This window comes from Mesoplodon bidens, assembly GCF_964165515.1.
Source record: "Mesoplodon bidens genome assembly, chromosome: 19".
In the NCBI taxonomy this organism is placed as follows: Eukaryota; Metazoa; Chordata; class Mammalia; order Artiodactyla; family Ziphiidae; genus Mesoplodon; species Mesoplodon bidens.
The window spans coordinates 2,098,149-2,123,642 of NC_138179.1; the positions used below are offsets into that span (position 1 = coordinate 2,098,149).

A 25,494-nucleotide genomic window follows, 5' to 3' on the forward strand; every position below is an offset into this window, starting at 1 on the left:
TTGTAGCTTTGATTTGCATTTATCTAATAATTATCAATGTTGAGCATCTTTTCATGTGCCTGTTGGCCAAATGTATGTCTTTTGATTGGGTTGTTTGTTTTTTTGTTATTGAGTTGCATGAGCTGTTTTGTATATTTTGGAAATTAAGCCCTTGTCGGTCACATTGTTTGCAAAGATTTTCTCCCTGTCTGTAGGTTGTCTTTTTGTTTTGTTTATGGTTTACTTTTCTGTGCAAAAGCTTGTAAGTTCGATTAGGTCTCATTTGTTTATTTCTATTGCCTTGGGAGACTGACCTAAGAAAACATTGCTACAATTTACATCAGAGACTGTTTTGCTTATGTTCTCTTCTAGGAGTTTTATGGTGTCATGTCTTGTGTTTAAGTCTTTAAGCCGTTTTGAGCTTATTTTTGTTTATGGTGTGAGGGAGTGTTCTAACTTCATTGATTTACATGTGACTGTCCAACTTTCCCAGCACCACTTGCTGAAGAGACTGTCTTTTCTCCATTGTATATTCTTGCCTCCTTTGTCAAAGATTACCTGACTGTAGGTGTGGTGTGACCTATGTAGGTGTGACCGTGGGTTTATTTCTGGGCTCTCTTTTCAGTTCCATTTATCTATATGTCTGTTTTTGTGCCGATACCACACTGTTTCAGTTACTGTCACTCTGTAGTATTGTCTGAAGTCTCCAATGGTTATGCCTCCAGCTTTGTTCTTTTTCCTCAGGATAGCTTTGGCAATTCTGTGTCTCTTGTGGTTCTGTATAAATTTTAGGGTTATTCTAATTTTGTGAAAAATGTTATGGGTAATTTGATAGGGATCACATTAAATCTGTGGATTGCTTTGAGTAGTATGGCCATTTTAACTATATTAATTCTTCCAATCCAAGAACATGTGATATCTTTCCATTTCCTTGAATCATCTTCGATTTCTTTTATCAGTGTTTTATAGTTCTCAGCATATAAGTCTTTCATCTCCTTGGTTAGGCTTATTCCTAGGTATTTTTTTTTTTGATGCAATTTTAAACAGTATTTTTTTTTTACTTTCCCTTTCTGACATTTCATTGTTAGTGAAAGAAATGCAACAGATTTCTGTGTATTAGTCTTGTTTACTGCTACCTTGCTGAATTCATTTATCAGTTTTAATAGTTTTCGTGTGGAGTCTTTAGGGTTTTCTATATAGATATCCTCTTGTCCACATATAATGACAGTTTTACCTTTTCTCTTGCAGTTTGGATACATTTTATTTCTTTTTATTGTCTGATTGCTCTGGCTGTGACTTCCAATACTGTGTTGAATAGAAGTGGTGAGAGTGGGCATCCTAGTCTTGTTCCAGAATTTATTGGGAAGGCTTTCAGCTTTTCACCATTTAGTATTATGTTGGCTGTGGGTTTGTCATAAAATGGCTTTTATAATGTTGAGATATGTTCCCTCTCTACACGCTTTGGCAAGAGTTTTTATCATGAATGGATGTTGAATTTTATCAAGTGCTTTTTCTGCATCTGTTGAGATGATCATGTGGTTTTGGTCTTGTCTTTTGTTGATGTGGTGTATCACATTGACTGATTTGCATATGTTGAACCATCCTTGTGAGCCTGGGATGAATCCAACTTGATCATGGTATATGGTCCTTTTTACGTGTTGTTGGATTTGGTTTGCTAAAATTTTGTTGAGGATTTTTTACATCTGTACAAAGAGTCTTTAACCCAAAGTTTACAGACTTTTTGACGAAAGAATATCTATTTGCTAAGTATCTGTTAATATCCTATAGAACGTCCGAGTAATATGCATTGAGAAATAAATCAGTATTTTGGATCAGCGGTTTTAAGTGTATTATTTTTAAGATATTTTACTTAGGAACGTTATATCATTTTGCTAATGATTCTTATGGTTCCTGGCCTTGGGCAAGTCATTTACTATCATTGGACTTAGTTTCTATATATATAAAATGAAGAGCTAAGATAAGAGCATAGCTCTTCATTTATACATCCAGGTTATGAGGAGATTAAAAAGAAAATTAATCATAGAGTTCCTATGTAGTAATCCCTTTTTAAAAATCCACAATCGAAGGCATTCACAGATATAAATTTTGTGACTCATGATGTTAACAAGCATGTTAAACTAAAATTTAAAAAGTAAATATCAAAGTAAAAGGGTATGTGGCAGATAATATTTTTCAAAAATGGACATGGCAATACTCCTAGTTCCACACAGTCTTCCCAGCCTTTCAGAGCTCTCAAATGAAGTGACAGGATTTTTCTCTCATGTTTGTATCCATCTGTGGCAAACAATCAATCCTTCAGTAAAATGCACACTGAAACATCCCATTCAAATATGTGCATCCAGTTTTATTTGATGCCATCCTGGAGTGCACTGAAATGCCTTTTTGTGTCCAAGTCTTTGGGTACAGATGTTTGGTTGAATTTTGCAAGGATAATGCTGATTTGCTGGTTGCTGTTTTGATGCCAGAGCTTAGGGTTGTGTGTTGCCTTGAATAGTAAAGAGACTTGGGCTGTAAATCAACATTAGAACGCTACTCATGGCCAATTCAAGTTGAATGGTTCTGGCCCCATGTCAGTTTGTTTATGGAGCCTATTGAATGTGTAACTTTAATTTTCTCTCTTAACGCTTTTTGTTAGTGACTAATAGAGAGCTGGTGCGGGGAGCACTGTTTTTAAATTCTTTTGACAGGTATTTGAACTTTTTCTTGTAATCTAAATAAACTCATAAAAGAAAACTATTTCTCTACTCACAACACTTCAGACACCAGATCTGAAGTTTCTTCCCTCACATTAAATCATTCAGGCACTAGCTACCCAGAGATAGCACAGACCCCATATGGTAAGAGGCTTAGTCCCACAAGACTGCCCCCACTTCAGACACCAATCACAAGTAGTGGGTCCCCAGGTTACCCACATTTCTGTCCCATTTTGGCTACAAGTCAAATCAGGGGTCCCCGTGATTCCCTCCTCAGGTTCAGTAATTTGCTAGGGTGGCTCACAGAATCCAGGGAAACACTTTACTTACCATTGATACAGATGATAGCCAGATGAAGATGTCAAGTGAAAAAATGTACAACCTGAAAGTTTTTTTTTTTTTTTTTTTTGCTGGGCTGGGTTTTCATATTCGGGCTTCTCTAGTTGTGGCATGCATGCTCCAGAGTGCGTGGGCTCAGTAGTTGTGGTGTGTGGGCTCTTTAGTTGTGGTGTGTGCATTTAATTGCCCCACAGCATGTGGGATCTGAGTTCCCCGATCAGAGATCGAACCCGCGTCCCCTGCATTGGAAGGTAGATTCTTAACCACTGGACTACCAGGGAAGTCCCTAAAAGTTTTGAATTATGTTTTATTTGTTGGACAAAACTGAAGACTTAAGCCCAAGACACAGCCTCTCAGATAGCTCTAAGGTACTACTCTGAAGAAGCAAGGGAGGAGCCAGGATATATAGGAGTTTTTTTTAACAAAGACCAGGTAGTTGGAACATCAAAAGATTACTGTTAATGAAAGAAAACCAGATATCTCAAGTTAAAGAATTTAGTGCTTTTCTATGTTTGCACAGATACAGGAGTCTGGGCCCACTGAAGTCATTCCTTTGATATACACCTCAGCTATCTGGGGCCAGCATCCTATGCTTTCTCATCCTCACTTTCCTCAGGGTACACTCTTGGGGGGTGGCTGCAGAGGCTGACTGCTAGATGGTGGGCATCCTGTTTCTATCTTGAGTTCCTTCAGGGCTCACCATTGGGGAGGCTGTAATGTGATGGCTTGATGGCTGCAACATCCTTTGTTTACTGATATGGCAGGTGACATTTTTCCGTTGTTGACAAAGAATACATACAGCAAGGTGTGGAAGGGTCCCGAGCACAGGAGCTTCTGTCCCTGTGGAGTTGGAGTTCACCACCTTCCCAGCATCTGAATGTGTTCACCACCTAGAAGCTCTCTGGACCCAGTAGTTTAGGGTTTTATAGAGATTCCATTACAGAGGCATGATTTATTTAATCATTGGCCACTGGTGATTAACTCAACCCCCAGTCCCTCTCCCCTTCCTGGAGGTTGCAAGTTTCAACCTTCTAATCACAGGGTTGGTTCCTCTGGCAGCCAGCCCCCATCCTCCAAGAATCACCTCATTAGCATAAACTCAGGCTTGGTTGAAAGGGGCTTCTTATCAATAACGAAAGATGCTTCTCTCATCCTACTGCTCTGGAAATTCCCAGGGTTTTAGAAGCTCTGGGCTAGGAACTGGGGATGAAGACCAAATATATACTTCTTCTATCACAATATCCTGTCCCACTATGGTCAATCTAAAATAATGTGATGGAATCTAAAAATGAAACCAGCAAAGATAGACTATGGAGAAATAAAGTAATTCTTTAGTTTGTACTTTTTCAGAGGTTTTCTCACAACTGTGTAAACCAGCGGTCCCCAACGTTTTTGGCACCAGGGACCAGTTTCGTGGAAGGCAATTTTTCCAGGGACTGGGGCTGGTGGGGGGATGGTTTGGGGATGATTCAAGCACATTACACTTATTGTGCACTTTATTTCTATTATTATTACATTGTAATATATAATGAAATAATTATACAACTCACCATAATGCAGCATCAGTGGGAGCCCTGAGCTTGTTTTCACTTGCCACTCACTGATAGGGCTTTTTTTTTTTTTTTTTTTTTTTTTTTTTTTTTGCGGTACGCGGGCCTCTTACTGTTGTGGTCTCTCCCGTTGTGGCGCACAGGCTCCGGACGCGCAGGCTCAGCGACCATGGCTCGCGGGCCCAGCCGCTCTGCGGCATGTGGGATCTTCCCGGACCGGGGCACGAACCCGTGTGCCCTGCATCAGCAGGCGGACTCTCAACCATTGCGCCACCAGGGAAGCCCACTGATAGGGTTTTGATATGATTCTGCAAGCAGTTGATTTATTATGGTCTCTGTGCAGTCAAACCTCTCTGCTAATGAGAATCTGTATTTGCAGCCACTCCCCAGAGCTAGCATCACGGCCTCAGCTCCACCTCAGATCATCAGGCGTTAGATTCTCATACAGAGCAGGCAACCTAGATCCCTCGCGTACGCAGTTCGCAGTAGGGTTCGTCCTCCTGTGAGAATCTAATGCCGCCACTGATCTGACAGGAGGCGGAGCTCAGGCAGTAACACGAGCGACGGGTTGCGAGTGATGGGGAGCGGCTGTAAATACAGATGAAGCTTCGCTCATTTGCCGGCTGCTCACCTCCTGCTCTGCGGCCCGGTTCCTAATAGGCCACAGACCGGTTCCAGTCTGTGGCCTGGGGGTTGGGGACCCCTGGTGTAAAATCTACAGATTAGTGGAGCTAGGGCCCCCAGATAACACTGGCTTCCTGCCTAGCTTCCCCATGTAACCGGAGGGGCTTTTGGAGGCTTCAGCATGAGCCTGGTGGGGGGTCATCAGAGTTGGGGTAGTGGGCAAGATGGGAGGCATTGAGGGCCCAGGAGCATTACAGGGCACACAGAGTTTATCTGTAAAGAAGTACTAAAAGTATCTGAAATCCACTGTGATAGTTGTGAAACAGACACTGTTTTTTCCCCCAACTAGCTAATAACCACTTCTTTTCTTTTAGCTTGTTAGAATAATTTACCTCCTCTTCCCCAAACCCCTTTGAAATGACAGACAAAATATGAAAATAAGAATAAATTCCAAGGATTACAGGAGAGCCTAGACAGACCATCAGGGGACTAGAAGAGTGAGAATATTCAGAGTCCAGTAATGTAGGTGGGATCAGCCAACTGAGGCACACACAGCCCCAGGAGAAAGAGACCCTTACTGTGTGACTTTCCTCAGAAGAAGCCTATAGTAACCTCAGAATCAGAGCAAGATTGGATGGGCCTGAGGCACTCACATGGACATGAGTCTGTCTTCTGCTGTCCCAACACTATAACTCCAGGAGCAGGGAACTTCCAGTGTCACTAATAAGACCAGAGAAAAAGGACTTCAAATAACTTGTGGTTTCCAAGAGAACATGGGACCTCAGCAGTCAGAAGAAAAAAGAAAAACACTCACTAGGGTTTTTAAACTTTGAAGGCAGAGAGTCTCATCCCTAGAGATGATAATGCAGAAAGGCTGTCAGAATTCTCAGGAAGAATACGTAGTTTCCTTCTCTCCCTCCAAAGGTGAGGCTTCTCCTTCTCCCTCCCATTTTCCTTTGTGGGGCTGAGCTGCTTTTTCTAACTTTTTAACTTATATAACAAAAGGAAAGCTTTGTTTTCAGTACTACTCACAACCAGCACTTCTGACACCAAATGTATGGGTGTTTTGCCCACACTGACTGATTTTCTGATGCCAGCTGGGTGTCTTAAAATTAAATTCACTTCCGACATTAAGTACTCAGAGTTAGCATCAGATCCCATAGGTTAAGGGCTCGGTCCCACAAGGCTGCCCCACTTCAGATGCCCTTTGCAAGTTTAAGTCTCCCATACTTCTGACCAACAGGCTATAAACTGGGGGTTCCCACACCCCTCTCCTCAGGTTTGATAATTTGCGTGAATGGCTCACAGAACTCAAGGAGACAATTACTTATATTTACTGGTTTATTATAAAGTCTATTACAGAGGATGCAGATGAAAAGCCAGGTGAAGAGGTACAAAGGGTGAGGTCTAGAAGGGTCCCAAACACTGAAGCTTCTGTCCCTATTGGGTTGAGGTGCACCCCTGTCCCAGCACATGGGTATGTTCACCAACTGGAAGCCCTCCGAACCCCAAAGTTTATGGATTTTTATGGAGGCTTCATCAAGTAGGCATGATCAGTTAACTCTCATCTCTAGCCTCCCTTCCATACCCAGAGGATGGAGGATAGGGCTAAAAGTTCCAAGCTTCTAATCATGTTTTAGTCTTTCTGTTGACCAGCCCCCAACCAGGAGCCCATCAAGAGTTGCCTCATCAGAACAAAAGATGCTCCTATCACCCGGGAAGTTCCAAGGGATTTAGGAACTCTGTCAGCACTGGGCGCTAAAGATCAATATGTATATTTCTTATTTCGTGTATAGGTCGTAGCCATTCAGATGTCCCAGCTGCATCTCAGTACCTTGTTCGGGCCCCAGGCTTTGTCTCCTGCCTCTCAGGGTTATTAGAGATTGACAGATGGGTGCCTTTCGGGCCCTTGTGCCTTTATTGCCTCTCATATCTTTGGATCCTATTTGGATTTAGCCTTTGATGACTTCTCATGCTTTCTTGAAAGTTTAGGCATGCACATTAAAACATTTTAATATTGTATCTAATATTTTTAGGTATTTTGTTGTCAAAAATATTTTCAGGATATTGAGTACAGTGCTGTGTTGAAAATCAAGAACTATATAGCTTTTTTTTTCTTTAATTGAGGTAAAATTCACATAACATTAATAAAAATGTTAAAACATTTTAAAACATAAACATTAAATTTTATGTTAAAACATAAAATTAATCATTTTAAAATTTACAGTTTAAAGTGTACAATTTAGTGGAATTCATGTTCACAGTGTAACCATTTCCTCTATTTAGTTCCAAAACATTTTCATCATCCCCAAAGGAAACCCTATACCCATTAAGCAATCTCTCTCCCTTCCTGTCTTTGCCCAGTCCCAGGCAACCAGTTATCTGCTTTCTCTTTCTGTGTATTTATTTACCTATTCTGAATATTTCATATAAATGGAATCATAAAATATGATTCTTTCACTTACTATAATGTTTTCAAGGCTCAACCATGCTGTAGCACATTTTATGGCCCAATATTCCATTGTATGGGTACACTATATTTTATTTATTTATTTATTTATTTATTTATTTATTTATTTATTTATTTATTTATTTATTAGTTGATGGACATTTGAGTTGTTTCTACCTTTTGGCTATTGTGAATAGCTGCTGTGAACATTCATGTATACGTTTTTGTTTGAATACCTATGTTCTTTTGAGTATATACCTCAGAGTAGCATCACTAGGTCATATAAAAACTCTATGTTTAACTTTTTGAGGAACTGCCAAACTTTTTTCCACAGTGGCTGCACCATTTTACATTCCCACCAGCAACACACAGGGTTTCAGTTTCTCCACTTCCTTGCCAACACTTGTGGTTTTCTGGAGTTTTTTAGCTACGTAGTAGGTGTGAAGTGGTATCTCACTATAGTTTTGATTTGCGTTTCCCTAATAACTAATGATACTGAGCATCTCTATAGCTTTCTAAAAGGTAGACCAGGTCATGTTGTTCCTTGCTGGAAACCCTTCAGTGACTTCCCGTTACACTTGGAATAAAACCCACCTTTCTTACTCTGGCCACAAAACCTCTCCCAGTCTGCTCCTGCCCACCTTTCCTTCCATAGCTCATGTGTCCTCGGTCCAGCCACAGCGACCACCTTCCTATTCCCTGGACACACTGAGTTCGTTCTTGCCGGGGAGCTGTTTCACCCTTGACTCTCATGCTTCCCCTGTCTTCTAATGACCAGCTTTTTCTCATCATTCCAACTTAGTATGTTACCTCCTCGGAGGGGTCTTCACTGGCTCCCCGGTCTAAAGTCAGCACTTTCTTTTTCACCCCCTTTTCATTCTCTCCCCAGCACACTGATGCTTTTCCTGCATGTTTGTGCAGCTGTCTTTGCCTTCTAGAATGGATGCTTCACAGGCTTGTCCTGCTTACTGCTCAGGTTCCGCTCCCAGAGCAGTGCTGCACAATGTAATCATTCACAAAAATATCTTTAATAAATTAATGGATTTTCCCTTGATTTTATGTGGTTTAAAATTAAAATCTTAGGACTTCCCTGATGGCACAGCAGTTGAGAACCTGCTTGCCAATGCAGGGGACACGGGTTTGATCCCTGGTCCGGGAAGTTCCCACATGCTGCGGAGCAACTAAGCCTGTGTGCCACAACTACTGATCCTGTGCTCTAGAGCATGCAAGCTACAACTACTGAGCCCATGTGCCACAGCTACTGAAGCCTGGGCTCCTAGAGCCCATGCTCCGCAACAAGAGAAGCCACTTCAATGAGAAGCCTGCACACCGCAACGAAGAGTAGCCCCCACTCTCTGCAACTAGAGAAAGCCTGTGCACAGCAACGAAGACCCAACACAGCCAAAATTAATTAATTAATTAATTTAAAAAATAAAATTAAAATCTTTATCCTTGGTATCAGTTAGAGATTTTCCCTTCATTTATCTTTTTCAGTTGTATGGCTGCTTGTCCAAATAACATTTAGTAACAATTTATACCTTCTCCACTGATTTCAAATACCTCTTTATCATATCCTGTATTCTAATGCAAGGATGTCTTTCCAGAGGCTGTTCTCTTGGTTTGATCTGTTTGTCTATCCCTGTGTTGGTATCATACTATTTAAATTGCTCTGTTTTCATGCCTTTTAGGGCTTATCAGTGAAACAGATGGCATGCTCCATTTGGGTAATTTGAAAAGAATTTAATCAAGGTATTGTTTATTTAGTGAGATACCACAGGGCTCAGAGAAACCACAGGAGCAAGTTTGTTACCCTGGGCTATTAGCTAATACCCCTAGGCATTAATAGGCAAGAAGAAGCTTTTGCCAGAACCCAGTGGGCAGAATATGAGGAAGGCAGCCTTGAGAGTAGTGGTGCCTTTGGTGGAAGGAATGAAGATAATAAATATCCAGACCTCACTCTCCTTCGCCCTCCCATTTCCTCCCTGTGCATCCTGTGGGCTGAACCCAGTCAAAAGCTAGAGGGCAGGGGACCTGGTGGTATGCCCGCTACAGGCCAACCCCCAGGGCACACAGCAGGGCAGAGTATGGATGGTGGATCTGGAAGGCAAAAGAAAGGTGTGCAGCCGGTAGGAAAAGTCTCCGCTCAAAAATTTCTCGGCTCTTCTTGTACATATACTTTACCAGTGATCACAGTCTTATATGCAGTTTGTTAACATTAAAGGCATTTCCTGTTTTGTCTGTTGGCGCATACCTTCTGGCAGCTGTTCTGTTTATTTGAAATGCGTTGTCTGTTTCCTTCTGTCTGAAATCTGGTATACTTATTTGGAATCCCCTATCTGGTCCTCCGAGCGGTTAGATCCCGAAGCCCTGCTTATTCTCAGAGCTCCTTTCTCTTTGTTAGATTCTTAGGCAATACAACTATTTTGGTGAAAGACACCTTTCCCAACCACTATGTTGCTCCTGGACTTTGAACTTCATTAGGGGCAGAGACAGGATTTCTTTGAGCTTGCCAGAGTGGTGTGCGAAGATTCTGAGGCCACATCTAGTCTATGAGTATTGCGATGAGTTAAAAGTATCTGTTCTGGTCACAGTAATGAAATGTTGCTGCACGTTCTTGCATTTGTTTTCTAGGCGTTGTGTACTTGTCTCTGAATCACCTTACTCTTAACCTTGAGTGGCTCACCTCCCATTTTAGTCTTGTTTTTACCTAGACGCAGTAGGACAATGAAAGAAGAGAATGTTTTAGGCTTCTGTAGAAGAAAGTAAGCTCCAATTGTGAAAGCCTAGAAAAAAGCCTTACTCTAACTTATTAGAGAAGTTTCAAATTTTGTGAATCTAAAATTTGGTCCTGTGAGAATAATTGGTAATGAGTTAAGAAAAAAAACCTGAGAGTAAAATAAAAAGTCATCTGCCCTGACTGCTCTTACTGTCTTTCCCATTCAGAGACCTGTAAGGTGTTAAGAGCGGAAGGGACTTTCAATGCCATTAAGACCATCTCCCTTTACAGATGAGGCTACATATTCAGAAAGGGAATGACTTGTCCACACCGTGGCAAGCGAGTGATGGAGCTGGAGTGGGAACCTTGTCCTCCTGAGGCTGTGTTCCAGTATAGCACTTGTTTCTCATTTTGAACCCAGGACTGACTTTCTAGCATAGGTGGCTAACTTATTGTCTGTTCATGTGGGTATATATTAGCTCCTGAGCTAGAGTGGAAGCAACTTGAAGGCAGTAACCAAGACCTCTACCTATAAATCCATACAGCTATGCACATTTAGAGTGTATGTTTTGTGTACTGAGTGAGCTTATCAAATGTCTGTTAAGTTGAATAGATTGATTCTCTGTTGAAGAATTAATGATTTAGGGCAAAAGAAGGGCTCAGGAGTTACTGAAGATGTTTACAATATTTAGTTGGGAAAAAGAGTTGGAAGTTAATGATTTTCTGGAGGATTATGTTAACAGTTAACTTGCTATTCATTCAACAGAGGCCTGTAAAAGAAAGAAGAAACTGTACGAGCAAGTTATGCTGAGGAATGTTTGGTTTCATGGTGAGCGGGGGCAGTTTTGGTGTTGAGTATATAGGGACGTTCTCGGGGTCTCTTGCTGTCTTGATAGGAGGTCCTGGGAGAGAGATGTGTAATAGCAGTAGTGCCAGACGTTATTATTTCCAGAGAAGGCTGTTAAGCAAACACATTTCTTCCTTTTATTACTTTTTCAAGGGATATGTTCAGATACTTTTGTTTTTCTTTTTATTGAGTTGCCCTGTGTTGGTGAATGTGGGACAATTGCAGTTGAAGTTGAAAGTGTGGAAGAATCTTCTTCCTTAATTCCTGAATGCTCTGCGAAAGAGTGGGAGCCATCTGGATGTCAGAAGAGGAAGCTCTTAATGAGCTCCTTTTTGTTTTGCTCCAAAGACATTTGAATTGATTGTTAGAATCCCTTTAGCTCAGAAGCCTGCCTGGGCTTTGATATGGTGTAAAGGGAGGCGATTCCAGGGCCTCTGTGATGGGCATATGCACCAGCAGCTGTTCCTCCGTATTTTAACTCGTGCCCCCTTGCTCCCCACATCCACAGCCCTGCAGGTGCCTGCTGTGGGGAACTTCTGACCCATCCTTTTGGTCCATGGTACTTGGTCTGTGCCGTTTCCAGGTGGCTTGGCCCTCCTCTGAGACAGACATTAATTGCAAAGATCAGAGTGGGCTGGCTTTTGAAGAGGTTTTTCAAATTCTGCTTTGCAAACCTGTGAGAAATGTGGTGCTCCTTTCATGTTTCTATTCCATCTGTCTCTTGAGAGGGCAAAGGGACAGTCTTCATGTGACCGGGGGCTGTTGATGTTGGCTGCAAATTCGTTTCAAATTACTTTCTACTTTTGTCACAGGCATCTAACAGCCATTGTATTTCCTTGATCTTGACATTGTTCTAGCAAGGCTGCCAGTGAGCAAGAAGGAGAACTGTTCTGTACACTAACGCAGAACAGAGGTAAAGTTCTCATTCATCATGGGGTTATAACCAAATGCTTCTTAGTTTTTTCCTTTTTAAAAAAAAAAATATTTATTTATTTTGGCTGCACCAGGTCTTAGTTGCGGCATGCAGACTTCTTAGTTGTGGCATGCATGCCGGATCTAGTTCCCTGACCAGGGATCGAACCCAGGCCCTCTGCATTGGGAGCGCAGAGTCTTATCCACTTGGACCACCAGGGAAGTCCCAGGAATGTATAATATTAGTTTGCTAGTTAAGCTGCTAGTGACACCTCCTTAGGCAACCATAATACTTTCATTGACTACCCTGTTTGCCATACGTGGGTTTCAACTGCATCATTTTCTATTCTAACAACCCTATAAGATGGTTGTTATCCTTGTTTTATAGATAAAAAAGTAAACTGAGGCTGAGTTTTAACCATATCCTGTATCAGGTATGTAGATGGGAGAGACCTTTGGTCCACTGAGTCTAAAGTCTCTCTTTGTGCTCTACCAGGGGACCATAAATAACTCAAATTTAGCAACCACCTGACTTCATTTTACTAGGATATGGCCACACCCATTTGTTTACATATTGTCTGTGGTTACTCTCACCTTGGCAGAGTTGGGTAGTTGCAACACAGGCTTTGTGGCCTACAAAGCAGAAAACATTTCATATCTGGACCTTTAAGAAAAAGTTTGTCAACTGCTGCAGACAGTGACCACATCATTAGCAACCGGGACAGTTTTTCTGGTTGCACAATGCGAGTATGAAAACCCAGAGTCTGTCATCTGTCTCACTTTTTTTTTTTCCTTTCCCTTTTCTTCTGTCTTCTAAATATTTCTGTTAAGATTTTGTGGAGGTATGGTAGCCTTTACCTCTGAGTCTAAATGCCAGCTAGTAGTGGTTTAGTTTATTTATTTAGAGATTTCCTGTTGGAAATCTTGTGATAGATTGTTTGAGATTCTAAACGGTTTTGTGAAGTGTAAGTTTTTCAGCAGGTCTGTCTTTTTTTTTTAAAGTCTGTCTTTCTTGAGGGAAAAGATCAGATAATGTAATATCTGCTATGATTTAGCAAGTTCTGCTGCTTTCATTTTGAAAGGGGAGCTTCCCTGTGTTCTTGCCTGATGTTAATGTATTATTATATGGACAAATTCTAGCCAGGGTGGGTTTGAAGGAATATTAATACCAGTTTTATGCTCCTCAGGCTTACTGGAGGTTTGCCTAAGAGAAAGTAAGTTGTTAAGATAGCAGTTCTCAAGTATCAGTGTACATAAGAAACACTTTGAGATGCTTGTTAAAAAATGTAAATTCCCAAACTCTCAGCCTAGGCAATTCTGAGTCAGTAAGTCTGCCGTAGGTGCCTCTGATGCTTATGAGAAAAAGCTGGTTCGGGGAGTGGAGTCTTGTGTAATACAGTGATTCCAGGCAGTCCAAATAAAAATGGCATTGATGACTAGTTGTTGTTGTGTTTTGTTTTGTTTTGTTTTTTTTTTGAAGTACGTGGGCCTCTCACTGCTGTGGCCTCTCCCATTGCAGAGCACAGGCTCCAGACGCACAGGCCCAGTGGCCATGGCTCACGGGCCCAGCCGCTCTGCGGCATGTGGGATCCTCCCGGACTGGGGCACGAACCCGTGTCCCCCGCATCGACAGGTGGACTCTCAACCACTGTGCCACCAGGGAAGCCCAGATGACTAGATTTTTAATCCTGCTTCAGTTTACCTTGGAATGTGATGTTGTAACTATAAACGTTACATGTTTAAGTAAAACATAACAAGAAAATTATACTGCTATAACTGCATTTTAACTACTTCTTTCTTCTATTACCACAAATAACAACAATAGCATTTTATGTTTTATGTAGTTCTTTATAGTTATATAGTTCCTCATTATATACATCTCATGTGATTTTCTGTCACCCCTTGAGGTAGATGTGGCAAGTAGTATATTTTTCACTTGTCAAGTGAGTAAACAGATTTAGAAAACAAGTGATTTTTTTTTCCCTAACATAGCACAGCTAATAAGAAGTAAACCTAGAATTCCTGTACACCACTTCTGATTTCTAGTCCAGCATTACATGCAATGTACATTATTATCCTTATGATGCCCATTTTGATTTTTAGAGGAAAATATTGTTCTGATATCCCTCATAGAGAAAGGATGAGCTATCCATAGTTAAATACTTTGGTAATCTCCCATAGGTGACTCACTGTGGAGGTGGTCACAGTAGTATACAAATTGGCAAATCAGTTGTTTTTTTAGCATTGAAGAAGAAATCTCTCTCCTTCTTTGACAGAAACTTTATAAGACAGGTCGGGAGATGCAGGAGAGGATCATGGACCTGCTCGTGGTGGTGGAGAATGAAGATGTCACTGTTGAGCTAATTCAGGTGAATGAGGATTTGAATAGCGCCATCCTTGGATATGAGAGGTGAGCAGTGGCATGCCCTCTCCCACCCTCCTCCAGTGCCAGTTTGACCTCCAGGTACTCAGTGTTCTTAGAGTGCCTACAGGTGAGCACTCAGAAAGATCAGGAACAAGTTCTGGACATGGCTGCCTTCCTCCCAAGATAGGGAATCCTGGTCCTGCTCTTCTGGGAGTGTGTGATATGGCTTGCAGGAATGAGCGCGTGCCTGAGCAGTGTGAGGGGCATTCATGGGCAGTGTAAGCAATGCTCACATACTGCCCTGTGAGCAGGGCCTGGATCTTAATCACGGAATGTTGTCTGCACTGAGCACATCGTAAGCTCTCAAACAGACCAATGCTATAAACAAAGTGTCGTAGTGAAAGTGAGGTTTACCCTAAGTTTGAGGTGGAGAACAACATGGAAATGGTAAAGAGAAGAGAGGAGGATATTTATATGGAGAAAACAGTCTACACAAAACCAGAGTAGCCAGTGAGGATAATCTGTATACGAACACAGATTTTTTTCTAAATTCCGTTCAGAAAAGTATGAAGGCAGAAATTTTAAACACAGTCATCCCTTGATATCTCGTAGGGGATTGTTTCCAGGAACCCCACCATGGATACCAAGATCCACAGATGTTCAAGCCCTTTATGTAAAATAGTGTAGTATTTGCATTATAAGCTATGCACATCCTCCTGTACACTTTAAATCATCTCTAGATTACTTATAATACCTAGTAAATGTAAATGCTATGTAAATAGATGCTGGCTCATGGCAAATTCAAGTTTCCTTTTTAGAACTTTCTGGAATTTTTCTTTTTCGGATATTTTCAATCTGAGGTTGGTTGAATCCTCAGATGCAGAACCCACAGATACAGAACCTGTGGATACAGGGGTCAACTGTACTCATAATTTTGTTTCTAACATTTTAGTTTTTTTCTAAACTTTTTTATAGTCGTGATCATGTAAAGAACATACACTTTTGTTTCTCCCTTGATTTTCTTTGCTGTAAAACCAGTATTTGTGTATCCTATGTTCTTAAATGCTTTGGCTAAACATTTTTTTTTTTTTTTTTTTTTTGCGGTACGCGGGCCTCCCACTGCTGTGGCCTCTCCCGTTGCGGAGCACAGGCTCCGGACGTGCAGGCTCAGCAGCCATGGCTCACAGGCCCAGCTGCTCTGCGGCATGTGGGATCCTCCCGGACCGGGGCACGAACCCATGTCCCCTGCATCAGCAGGCGGACTCTCAACCACTGTGCCACCAGGGAAGCCCTAAACCATTATTTTCAATAGCTGCATAATGGTCCTTGTTTCTCTCACAGTTCACTTAATAGCCATTTAAGTTGTTTCCAAGTCATTTATTCATTCATCAAAGTAATAGTCTTATAACCTATTGTAATCTATAGTCAAGCCTATAGTCAGGAAAACACCTTCAATCATATATATAAATATAGACACTTGGAAAGTGAAATAAATGCAGTGAATAGGAGGTCTATTTGGGAAGAATAACAGCCAGACCTAATCCAGGTCAGAAAAAGGACAGGAAGGCTTCTATGAGGAAGTACCATTTAAGCTGAGAACTATGGGATGAGGAGGAGTTGACTAAGCCAGGAGCAGGTAAGAGCACATATGGTTGTGAAGCTATGGGAAGGTACAACAGGCCTGGGGAGAGAGCCGGCACCTAGAACCCAGCCCCAAAGAGCGGCAGCATGCTTCGATTGACAGGTGGCTTTCTCCTCAGTCTTAATGAGAAGTGTTATATACAAACATAGCTTCAGGCAAGTCTCCTGGTCTCTTTCCAAACCTATACCTAGGCCTTCCTAGCATAGAGATTCTGGAGTCTCTGAGATCCCCAAACTTTTTCAACTTTGACTTTCAAGTCAAAGATTCTTGTTTCAAATAAGAGTTGTATTGGCATTTTGGGTAGGGCAGTTTTCCCTTATGTGGCCCCTACCTGCTAAATATCAGAGGTTTTCCTCCTAGTTACAGTGACATTTCAAGACACCCTTAGGGGAACCATTTCTGTCGAGAATTCCCTGGAATTAGTGGCCATATTTCCCACCAACAGATGAAGAATGGGACCAGTGTGACATAAGGGAAGGAGGTGAACAGGTCCGGATTCAAATCTTGCTGATGATTTTGGACAAATTGCTTAACTTTTTTTACGATTTGGGTTTTTCCCTATTTATTAAAGAGGATAATACTACCTATTTGGAGAGGGTTTGCTTATTTTATTTGTTTGCTTCTAAGAATTAAATGCGATAATGTATATTAAAGCACCTAGCTGGGTGCTAGCACATTAGGTATTAATTTCTTGTCCTCCTCCGCCTCTTGTCCCAGTGAGCCTTTTAATTTATTGTCTAGACTTTTTTCCCCACTCATCGTGAATGAACCAAGAGAATCAGGGAAGTAAAAACCCACAGCTGCGAAATAAGTTCTTTCCCTCACTGTCTCACTGTCAGGGAGAGCGGCCGTTCTGTGAAGAGGCGACGGGGCACCAAGGGAGAGATGTGAGCCCTGTGACCAGGTTCCCTTACCACTGAGCAAACCTTACCCTTCATTTTTTTTGGTTGTTGTTTGTTTTTTTTGGGGGGGGGGTTGGTATAAATCTTTGTAAATGGGAAGATATCTAAGGAAAACCATATGGTTTTCAGTAGAGTGCTGACTCATGGTTTTCATTTTGGAGAATTCTATTACAAACCATAAGACCACTTACTAAAAGCTTCCTCCAAGGGGGAATGTGTGTTTATCTGGTCTCGATATCAGGAGACTGGATTATTTCTGTGAACAGCTTTTTTTCTGATTCAGCTTTTAACCAGGGCTGCATTCCTTTTTGGAGGAAAATCTTTTCCTTAACTTGGGCACCTTATGCCACTTTCCTAGGCTCCTGACCCCTTTCCTCCATCTTCAAAGCCAACGTTGTCTGGTCAGGTCCTTCTCACATTGTATCCCTCTTGCTTCCTTCTTCTGCCTCCCTCGTCCACATTTAATGACCTTTGTGATTACCCTGGGCTCATCTGTGTGGTCCAGGATAATCACCCTATTAAAGTCCACTCATTAGCAATCTTCACTCCATATGCCATCTAACCTAACATATTCACTGTTCCATTGATTAGGATGTGGATACCTTGGCAGGGGAATCATCCTGCTTACCATGCTCACCACAGTCTTCCCTCTGTTCCCTAAAGATTCACATCCATCCCACGGGCAAAATACATTCACCCTATTCCAAAATCCCCAGAAGTCTCCACTCATTACATCCAGGGAATAGCTGTACAAATAAGGAAACAGAAATTGTTACTCAAGGCTTGATTTGTGAAGGTTGTTCATACCTTGCACATAACTAGCTAACATGCAGGAAGCCAATACCATGAGTAGATGGAAGAAGAAGCACGTGTGTTAGAAAGGGGAAAATCCTTAAACCTAAGCCATGTTTTAATTCAGTGTAAGCTTTTAGACTTGAAAGTGCTTAGGTTCATGGAATTGATGTGTCATAATAGTAATAGTATGTATTTCTAAAGCAACTTATAGTTTGCAAAGCATTTCCACATTCATCCACCTGTATTATCTGTCTGTATCTTGCCCTTGAGAATAACTGAGGAAATGGTTCAAACGTTGCTATTTTCTTTGAGTAGATGGAGAACTGAGGATCATATGTATGGTCTTATAAGTACTCAGTAATAATACTGACACTTGTGCCTTGGATTTCTGCCTGCAGCTTCACTATTCTTTGAAACCTATTCTCTTATTTATTTAACTGCTCCTCCTTTACCCTCAGTGTACGAACAATGTAAAATTAAAACAAAGTTGTAAAAGGTAATATTGTTAGGTGTCAAGTGTCTTATAAAAATGAAGATTAAACAGTGAAAATATGTTAATTGTATGTGAATTTTATGGAAAATGATCATTTTTGATAACTTTGGCAAAATTAGAAACATCTCAAATATTTGAGAATAAGGAGAATATTTATATATGTGATTCATTAGGTTAAGTATGCAACCACTAAAAGTTGTATTTCTGAATAACTAGAAAAATGATCTGAACATAATGGAATTAGCATACAGAATTATGTAAAGTATAATTTCAACTAAATTTAAAATAGATTAACTTACAGAAAAAAATACTAGAAGGAAGTACATCATAATATTAATAGGAACCATATCTTGATGATGGAATTATTCATATTTGTAATATTTGTCCATTTTCTCATAGTTTTCCTTAAAGACATTATTACTTTTATAAACTGGGGAAAAGTTATTAAAGTACTTTATTGGGAATTGGGGATGAGGCTGATTATTCCTAACTATTTGCACATTAATAATTCTGTTAAATATTATAGCATTTTCATATCTGTTTTCTTTTAAATACTTGCATTTTGTTAATTCAAACAGGTTCATTCGAAACCAACGAAGGATTTTGGAGCAAAATAAGAACGAGAGGGAAGATGCCAATGTAAGTAAATAGAACTGTTACAAAAAAAACAAGTGAAAATTTTATGAATTCTACAGCAAGGAGCAAAGCTTATATAAAACAAGTCTTAAAAAAGAGGAGGGCTTCCCTGGTGGTGCAGTGGTTGAGAGTCCGCCTGCCGATGCAGGGGACACGGGTTCGTGCCCCGGTCTGGGAAGATCCCACAAGCCGCGGAGTGGCTGGGCCCGTGAGCCATGGCCGCTGAGCCTGTGCGTCCGGAGCCTGTGCTCCACAACGGGGAGAGGCCACAACAGTGAGAGGCCCGCGTACCACAAAAAAAAAAAAAAAAAAAAAAAAAAGAGGAGACATACATTAATGATTTGGAGTGGTTTTAGTAGTGTAGAGTATCTGCCTTAATAACTCACTGAGTTATTGATAAGAGGTCATAAGAAGATTCTCTAATTAAGCAGGGACCCATGTCAGTGGTGAGATGTGATTAGTGCTAGCATTGTGTATTGAATGGAGAGTTCTCTCTCCGGATACTTCCAAACAGGATCTTCCTTTCTCCAAAGGAAAGTCTGGGGAGAAAGCTGTGACGAACCGCCTGACATCGTCTTTTCTAACTTGTGTTTTGTTCGCTTTGTTTTCAGACCACCAGGGAACCTTCTGCCCCATCCTCTGATCTCCTTGACCCGAGTCGCAGCCCTCTGATGCATAGGGCCACCTTGGGAGAACTCAACACCCTGAATGCTCAGCTTTCAGACTTAAGTAAATAAGCACATGGGCCTTTTCAGACCAGCGGAAGAGCTTGATGTGAAACAGTTCTCTTGGTTTCTTGATTAAATGGAACCTGAGGAGAACTGAAGTCAGTTTGAATATCAGAGAACTCTATCAGGAGATTTAAGTACTTCTTGACAAACGGTTAGGTCACACCCAGTACAGGAATGGGATGTGTCTGGGGGAGGAGGTCCTTGAAACTCATCCCACTGGCTTAGTATCTCGAGGAATTCGCCTGGCCTGCTTATAGAGCTTGTTCAGCTCCATGGCCAATACTTAAACCTACTCTGAACCCACTCGCTATTGTCTTTGGTTTTCTCTGCCATACTACAGCATCAGGAAAGGGAATATTTGATGCATATGGAGAAAATCAGGAATTATGAGGCCTCATGATGGCGAAATGTGGAGGGCAAATCACAAGCTTTTGAGTCAGAGAAGTCCAAGTTGAAATCCCAGTTCTGCCACCTCTTAGCCACCCACCTTAGAGACTTTCCTACTTTATAAAGTGAGAGCAATTGTTGCTTTAATGGTTTTCTGTGAAGGTAAATGAATGATGTTGCACTGTAGGCTTAGGGTTACCTACCTTATCTTATTCGTTGTCTCCTATTACCCTTCCCAAAGAGTTTTGGTAAATTACAAAGTAAAGATGATGAAAAATGCTGAAATCCAGAATTTTCTGCCAAATTAAAATCGGTTTGTTTTCCTTTTATGTTAGCAGGATTTTCTAGAATCAGAATAGTCAGTATCACTCAATTTGTGGCTTTCTTATTACTTACCCCATTTCTAAAATGTTGGCTGCTTGCTTAGACCAGTGGGATGTTTGGAGTCCATTATATTGAAGAGTTTTCTTGAGTTTTTATCAGGCACTTTCAGAGCCGGGGGGAAATAATTATTCTCTTTGGGGTGTCTCATGATTATGGGAACTTGAGAGTTTGGAGAGGTGAGGGTAGAGCTCTATATATGCCATAGCTTTTTACTTTTGTGCTTGACAGGATAAGACATAAAATCCCTTCCATTCTGAGTCAGCTTGGGATTTTAGAAAACCCAACACAATAACATTTGCTACCTTTACAACATCCTTTTTTTTTTTTTTTTTTTTTTTTTTTTGCGGTACGCAGGCCTCTCACTGCTGTGGCCTCTCCCGTTGCGGAGCACAGGCTCCGGACGCGCAGGCTCAGCGGCCATGGCTCACGGACCCAGCCGCTCCGCGGCATGTGGGATCCTCCTGGATCGGGGCATGAACCCGTGTCCCCTGCATCGGCAGGCGGACTCTCAACCACTGTGCCGCCACCAGGGAAGCCCTACAACATCCTCTTTTTACGGCAGGGAATTTCTCTCTTTCCAATTGCCATAAATGATGTTTTTGAATTTCTGTTTGAGGAAATCCCACGATTTTACAGTGACAGAACTATCTCAATCTCCTTAATTTGGTGTTTTTTTTTTTTTTTTTTAAACAGTGGAAAATTCAACAGAACTGATGGACAAAATGTTTTAGAGCCAAGCAATAAGTACGTTTTGTGTTCTAGATTTCAGCTCTCCAAGTCCTGTTGTAACAAACAACTTGAAACCCAGTCTTCATCCACAGGTGGATTTGCTAGCCTCGGAAAACACCGAAACACCCCTGTAAGTATGTCAGTAATACTCCAGAACTAATTCCATCTCATTCTGATTCCTCATATTTAAGAAAACATGACATAATAGAAAAGGTAGAGACTTAGGAATCATACATAACTGATTTAGAATTTCAGTACTGCCTCTGATTAGCTGTGTGACCTTGGATGAGAAACTTAACCAATGTGAGCCTTCATTTCTCTTCTAAGAATACTCTCTAGGATTCTTAAAAAGATTCCGTGCAATGCTGTATGTACCTCCTAGTATAGCACTCAGTACGTAGCAAGCCTTCCATAAATTCTCTGTTTCTCGTATTTTTTTCGTGGTAACAGGCGGTAGGAAAACTACAATAACAAAGTGGGGGAACAGAAGCGGCTGCACAGCTTGCAGAGCACCTGCTACGTGGCAGGCACTTTGCTGACCTGTTTTTATTTACTGCATTTAAGCTTTGCAGACGTTCTTGGATCAGTGCTATTATCATTATTCCCATTTTATAGGAAAAAAGGCTGAGACCTAGGGAATAGAAGTTCATGTAGCGATTAAGTAGCAGGTCCGCTGGACTGATAGTTCACCGAAAAAGAAATACAAATGACTTAGAAACATATTTTTTCTCAGTGATGCTCAGCCTTACGTACAGTTACAGAAATATAAATTAAACTGCAATAAGACTTTTTTTTAACCTCACAGATTGGCAATAGTCTACATGTTTGTTAACATGCTTTGTTAACTCTGGAGAGACAGATACTATCACAAAACTGTGCAGTTTTTATAAGGGGCAAGTGGCAATATCTATTAAAATTATAAATGCATTTACCTTTGAACTTGCAGTCTAGGAATTTATGCTCATTTATGCAAAATAAGTTCTTTACTAGAGTATCCTTGACAGCATTTGTGCAATAGCTAATAATTAGAAACAACTCAAGTACCCTTCAGTTTGGGGAATGGTTAAATAAACATCTACACAATATATTATTATATTTCTGGAGAAAAAAGTAGGCCCTCTATGTGAGGGACAATCACCAATGTATTTATTATTAAAGAGAAAAGGTGTAAAGTAGTGTGTGTATACTATCTCAAATTTGTGCAAGAAAGTGAGAAATAATATATGCTAATATTTGCCACTCTTTGCATAGAGAAACGTAAGAAAGATACAGAAGAACCTACAAAAAGCATGGTTACCTAAGTCAAGAAGAGGCAGGATGGAGCAGATAAACAGCAAAAAAAAAAACAGAAGATAGATTCGCCTTCCATCAAAGCCTATTATATTCTTTTTTTTCCTTTTAAATATATGTATTTTAGGTAATAGGCAATACATTTCCATGATGCAGATATCAAAGCAATATAAAAAGATGTACAAGGACAATACTTGATCTCATCCCACCCCCATCCTGCCTCTTGCCCTCCCTTGGGTCATACCTGCTCCCATCCGCGGAACCTCTTTGTTAGTTTCTTATTTATCCTTCCAAAGTGTCTTTAGGTAAATAGGAATATGAATTATTTTTTCTCCTTTATTAAATAAAGGGCAGCATACTGTGCATACTGTTTTGGACCTTGCTTTTGTTTTTCACTCAACAGCATGTCTTGGCTGTGTTTTTATGTCAATGGACTTAGATATTCTTTAGTTACTTTTCTATATTAAAAAGGAGAGGGGCAGACTGAGGAGAAGAGAAAGGAGAATCAAACTGGGGAAAAAAGCAAAAAATAGAAAAAAAAAAGGTGTAATGGAAGAAGAGAGAAAGGAAAGATTCATGTGCTGGGACATGGCTATCTCTTGAGCCACCAGGTTGGGTCATTACCTTAGCTTGACTCCCTCTGGTCTTGACTGCTGTGATGCAATTAAATGTTGAAATGTTGTAGGCAGAACTCCAGTGAAGTTGCTTAGTAAATAATGTGGTCTGAAGTAGCTGATTCTGTTTTCCTTTATTCTGCAAATCTTTCTGGGAAAGATTGACCATAAAGATGAAATCCCATTACAAAAAATGTCTGTATAAAACTCACACAAAGATCAAATCCTAGCTAATAGCTGCTTAGTTTTGTGGATCTCATACTCTAAGGTGCATAAAAATCACTTGAGTGATTATTAAACAGTAAAATTGCTGGCTCCCAGAAACTCTGATTCAGTAGCAAGAATCTTTAGTTTTAAAAAATGCCTCTGGGGAACCATAAGGCAGTGATCGGCTGATCATTAGGAACCCTGTTATGATTGTCTGCCCAAGTTCCGGATAGCAAAATAATTATAATAGTTCTTAGAATTCACTGGAATGAAAGATAATGTGTGACATCTATATTTTGTTTTCTAGACTATCTATATTTTGTTTTCTAGACTATGTCTTTTGTATCTATTTTTTTCTGATTTTCAAAAAAAGCTTATATTGATACATGAGTGAAAGTATCACTAGTCAGTTTTTTAGTGATGGAAATTGAGGCACTAAAGTTACCTAAGGCCTGAATCTGGGTTAAATCATATGCCAAAGATTACATATGAGTGGCAAAATCAGCCATCAAAATATCTTACGGTCTTGAGATTTTTCCACCTCTCTGTGTTTGCAGTTTAATTTATCATCAGAGAACAAATGAGTGATGGAAGTATTCATAACAGAAAGGATCCCTGAAAAGCGATGATGATGGGATAAAGCCACGGGTCACTTAGTATCAGTCAATTTATAGCCCACTTAGTATCAGTCAATAGGCCAAGAAAAATAAGAAATGCTTACTAATTACTTACTAGTGCTCCCTACAGGCCTATGAGATAGGTACCCCCAATATTCACTGTACAAGTGAAGAAACCAAGGCTGCCAACTAGTGCAGAAAGAGGATTCAAATTCAAGTGGATCTGATTTCCATACCTGCTCTCTCTTTTTCTTTCTGCACTTTAATTTTATTTTAAAAATTTCCGTATGGTAAAATTGATCCTTTTTTTTGTTTTGTGTACAGTTCTATGTATTTTAACATATATACATAGATTCATGTAACCACCCCCACAGTCCGAATGTAGAATAGTTCATTATCCCAAAAAGCTCCCTTATGCTATTATTCCTTTATAGTCACACACCCCCATCCCCAACCCCCAGTAGCCACCAGTCTGTTCTCTATCATTATAGTTTGTGACAATAGCATCTGAATAGAGTCATAGAGTATGTGATATTTCTAGAAAAGTTTATGTAAAATTATTTGCTTCATGTATTTGAAGCTGTCTTTAAGTGCATTTGCATTCAGGATTGTTGTCTTCTTGGTGAATTGACCCTTTTATCATTATGTAACGTCCCCTCTTTATACCTTGTAATTGTCTTTGCCCTCATGTTTACTTTGATATTAATATAGCCACTCTAGCTTTCTTTTGATTAGTGTTCACATGGTATATCTTCTGCCTTTTTACTTTTTTTTTTTTTTTTTCTTTGGCTGCGTTGGGTCTTCGTTGCTGAGTGTGGGCGTTTCTCTAGTTGCGGCGAGGGGGGGCTATTCTTCGTCGTGGACCATGGGCTCTAGGCACGTGCGCTTCAGTAGTTGTGGCTCGCGGGCTCTAGAGTGCAGGCTTAGTAGTTGTGGCGCATGGGCTTAGTTGCTCTGCGGCATGTGGGATCTTCCTGGACCAGGGATCGAACCTGTGTCCCCTGCATCGGCAGGCAGATTCTTATCCACTGCACCACCAGGGAAGCCCTGCCTTTTTACTTTTAACTTAATTATTTGAAGGGAGTTTCTAATTGATAACATATGGTTGGGTCGTGCATTTTTATGTATTTTAATAATTTCTGTCTTTAATTGGTATGTTTAGACCAGTTACATTTAATATGTTTGGATTTAGGTCTAGCATTGTGTAATTTGCTTTCTATTTGTTCCCTTTGGTGTATGTGGGTTTTTTTTCTGTTTCCTCTTTCCTTCATACTTTAGGTTATTTGAACGTTTTCAATATTCCATTTTATCGTGATTTTGTATCTTTGTGTAGTGTATATATGGGGAGGGGAGGAATGGTTGCTCTAGGAATTACAGTTGTTTTAGTGTACTTAAAACCAGTATTTTCCCACTTGAAGTGAAATGTAGAAACCTTATCATACAGTGCTCCCCTTAAATAATATATAGTTATTGTATGTATTATGTATGTTAAAAAACCATGACCAGACAATGTATAATTAGTATACAATTATTTTTCCACATTATTACAATTATTTTTCCATAATATAGTTT

At 40.5% G+C, this 25,494-nt stretch overlaps 1 protein-coding gene across 2 annotated transcripts in view; it reads left to right on the forward strand.

The window, feature by feature from the left end:
* The window catches only part of TOM1L1 (target of myb1 like 1 membrane trafficking protein), a 55,411-nt gene that overhangs the window by 19,662 nt on the left and 10,255 nt on the right, over positions 1-25,494 (forward strand). For both annotated transcript variants that reach the window (XM_081220210.1, XM_081220209.1), the window contains exons 8-11: positions 14,407-14,540; positions 18,906-18,966; positions 19,575-19,692; positions 21,228-21,324. In XM_081220210.1, the coding sequence (XP_081076336.1) occupies positions 14,407-14,540; positions 18,906-18,966; positions 19,575-19,692; positions 21,228-21,324 (410 nt within the window). The remainder of the gene's footprint in view (positions 1-14,406; positions 14,541-18,905; positions 18,967-19,574; positions 19,693-21,227; positions 21,325-25,494) is intronic.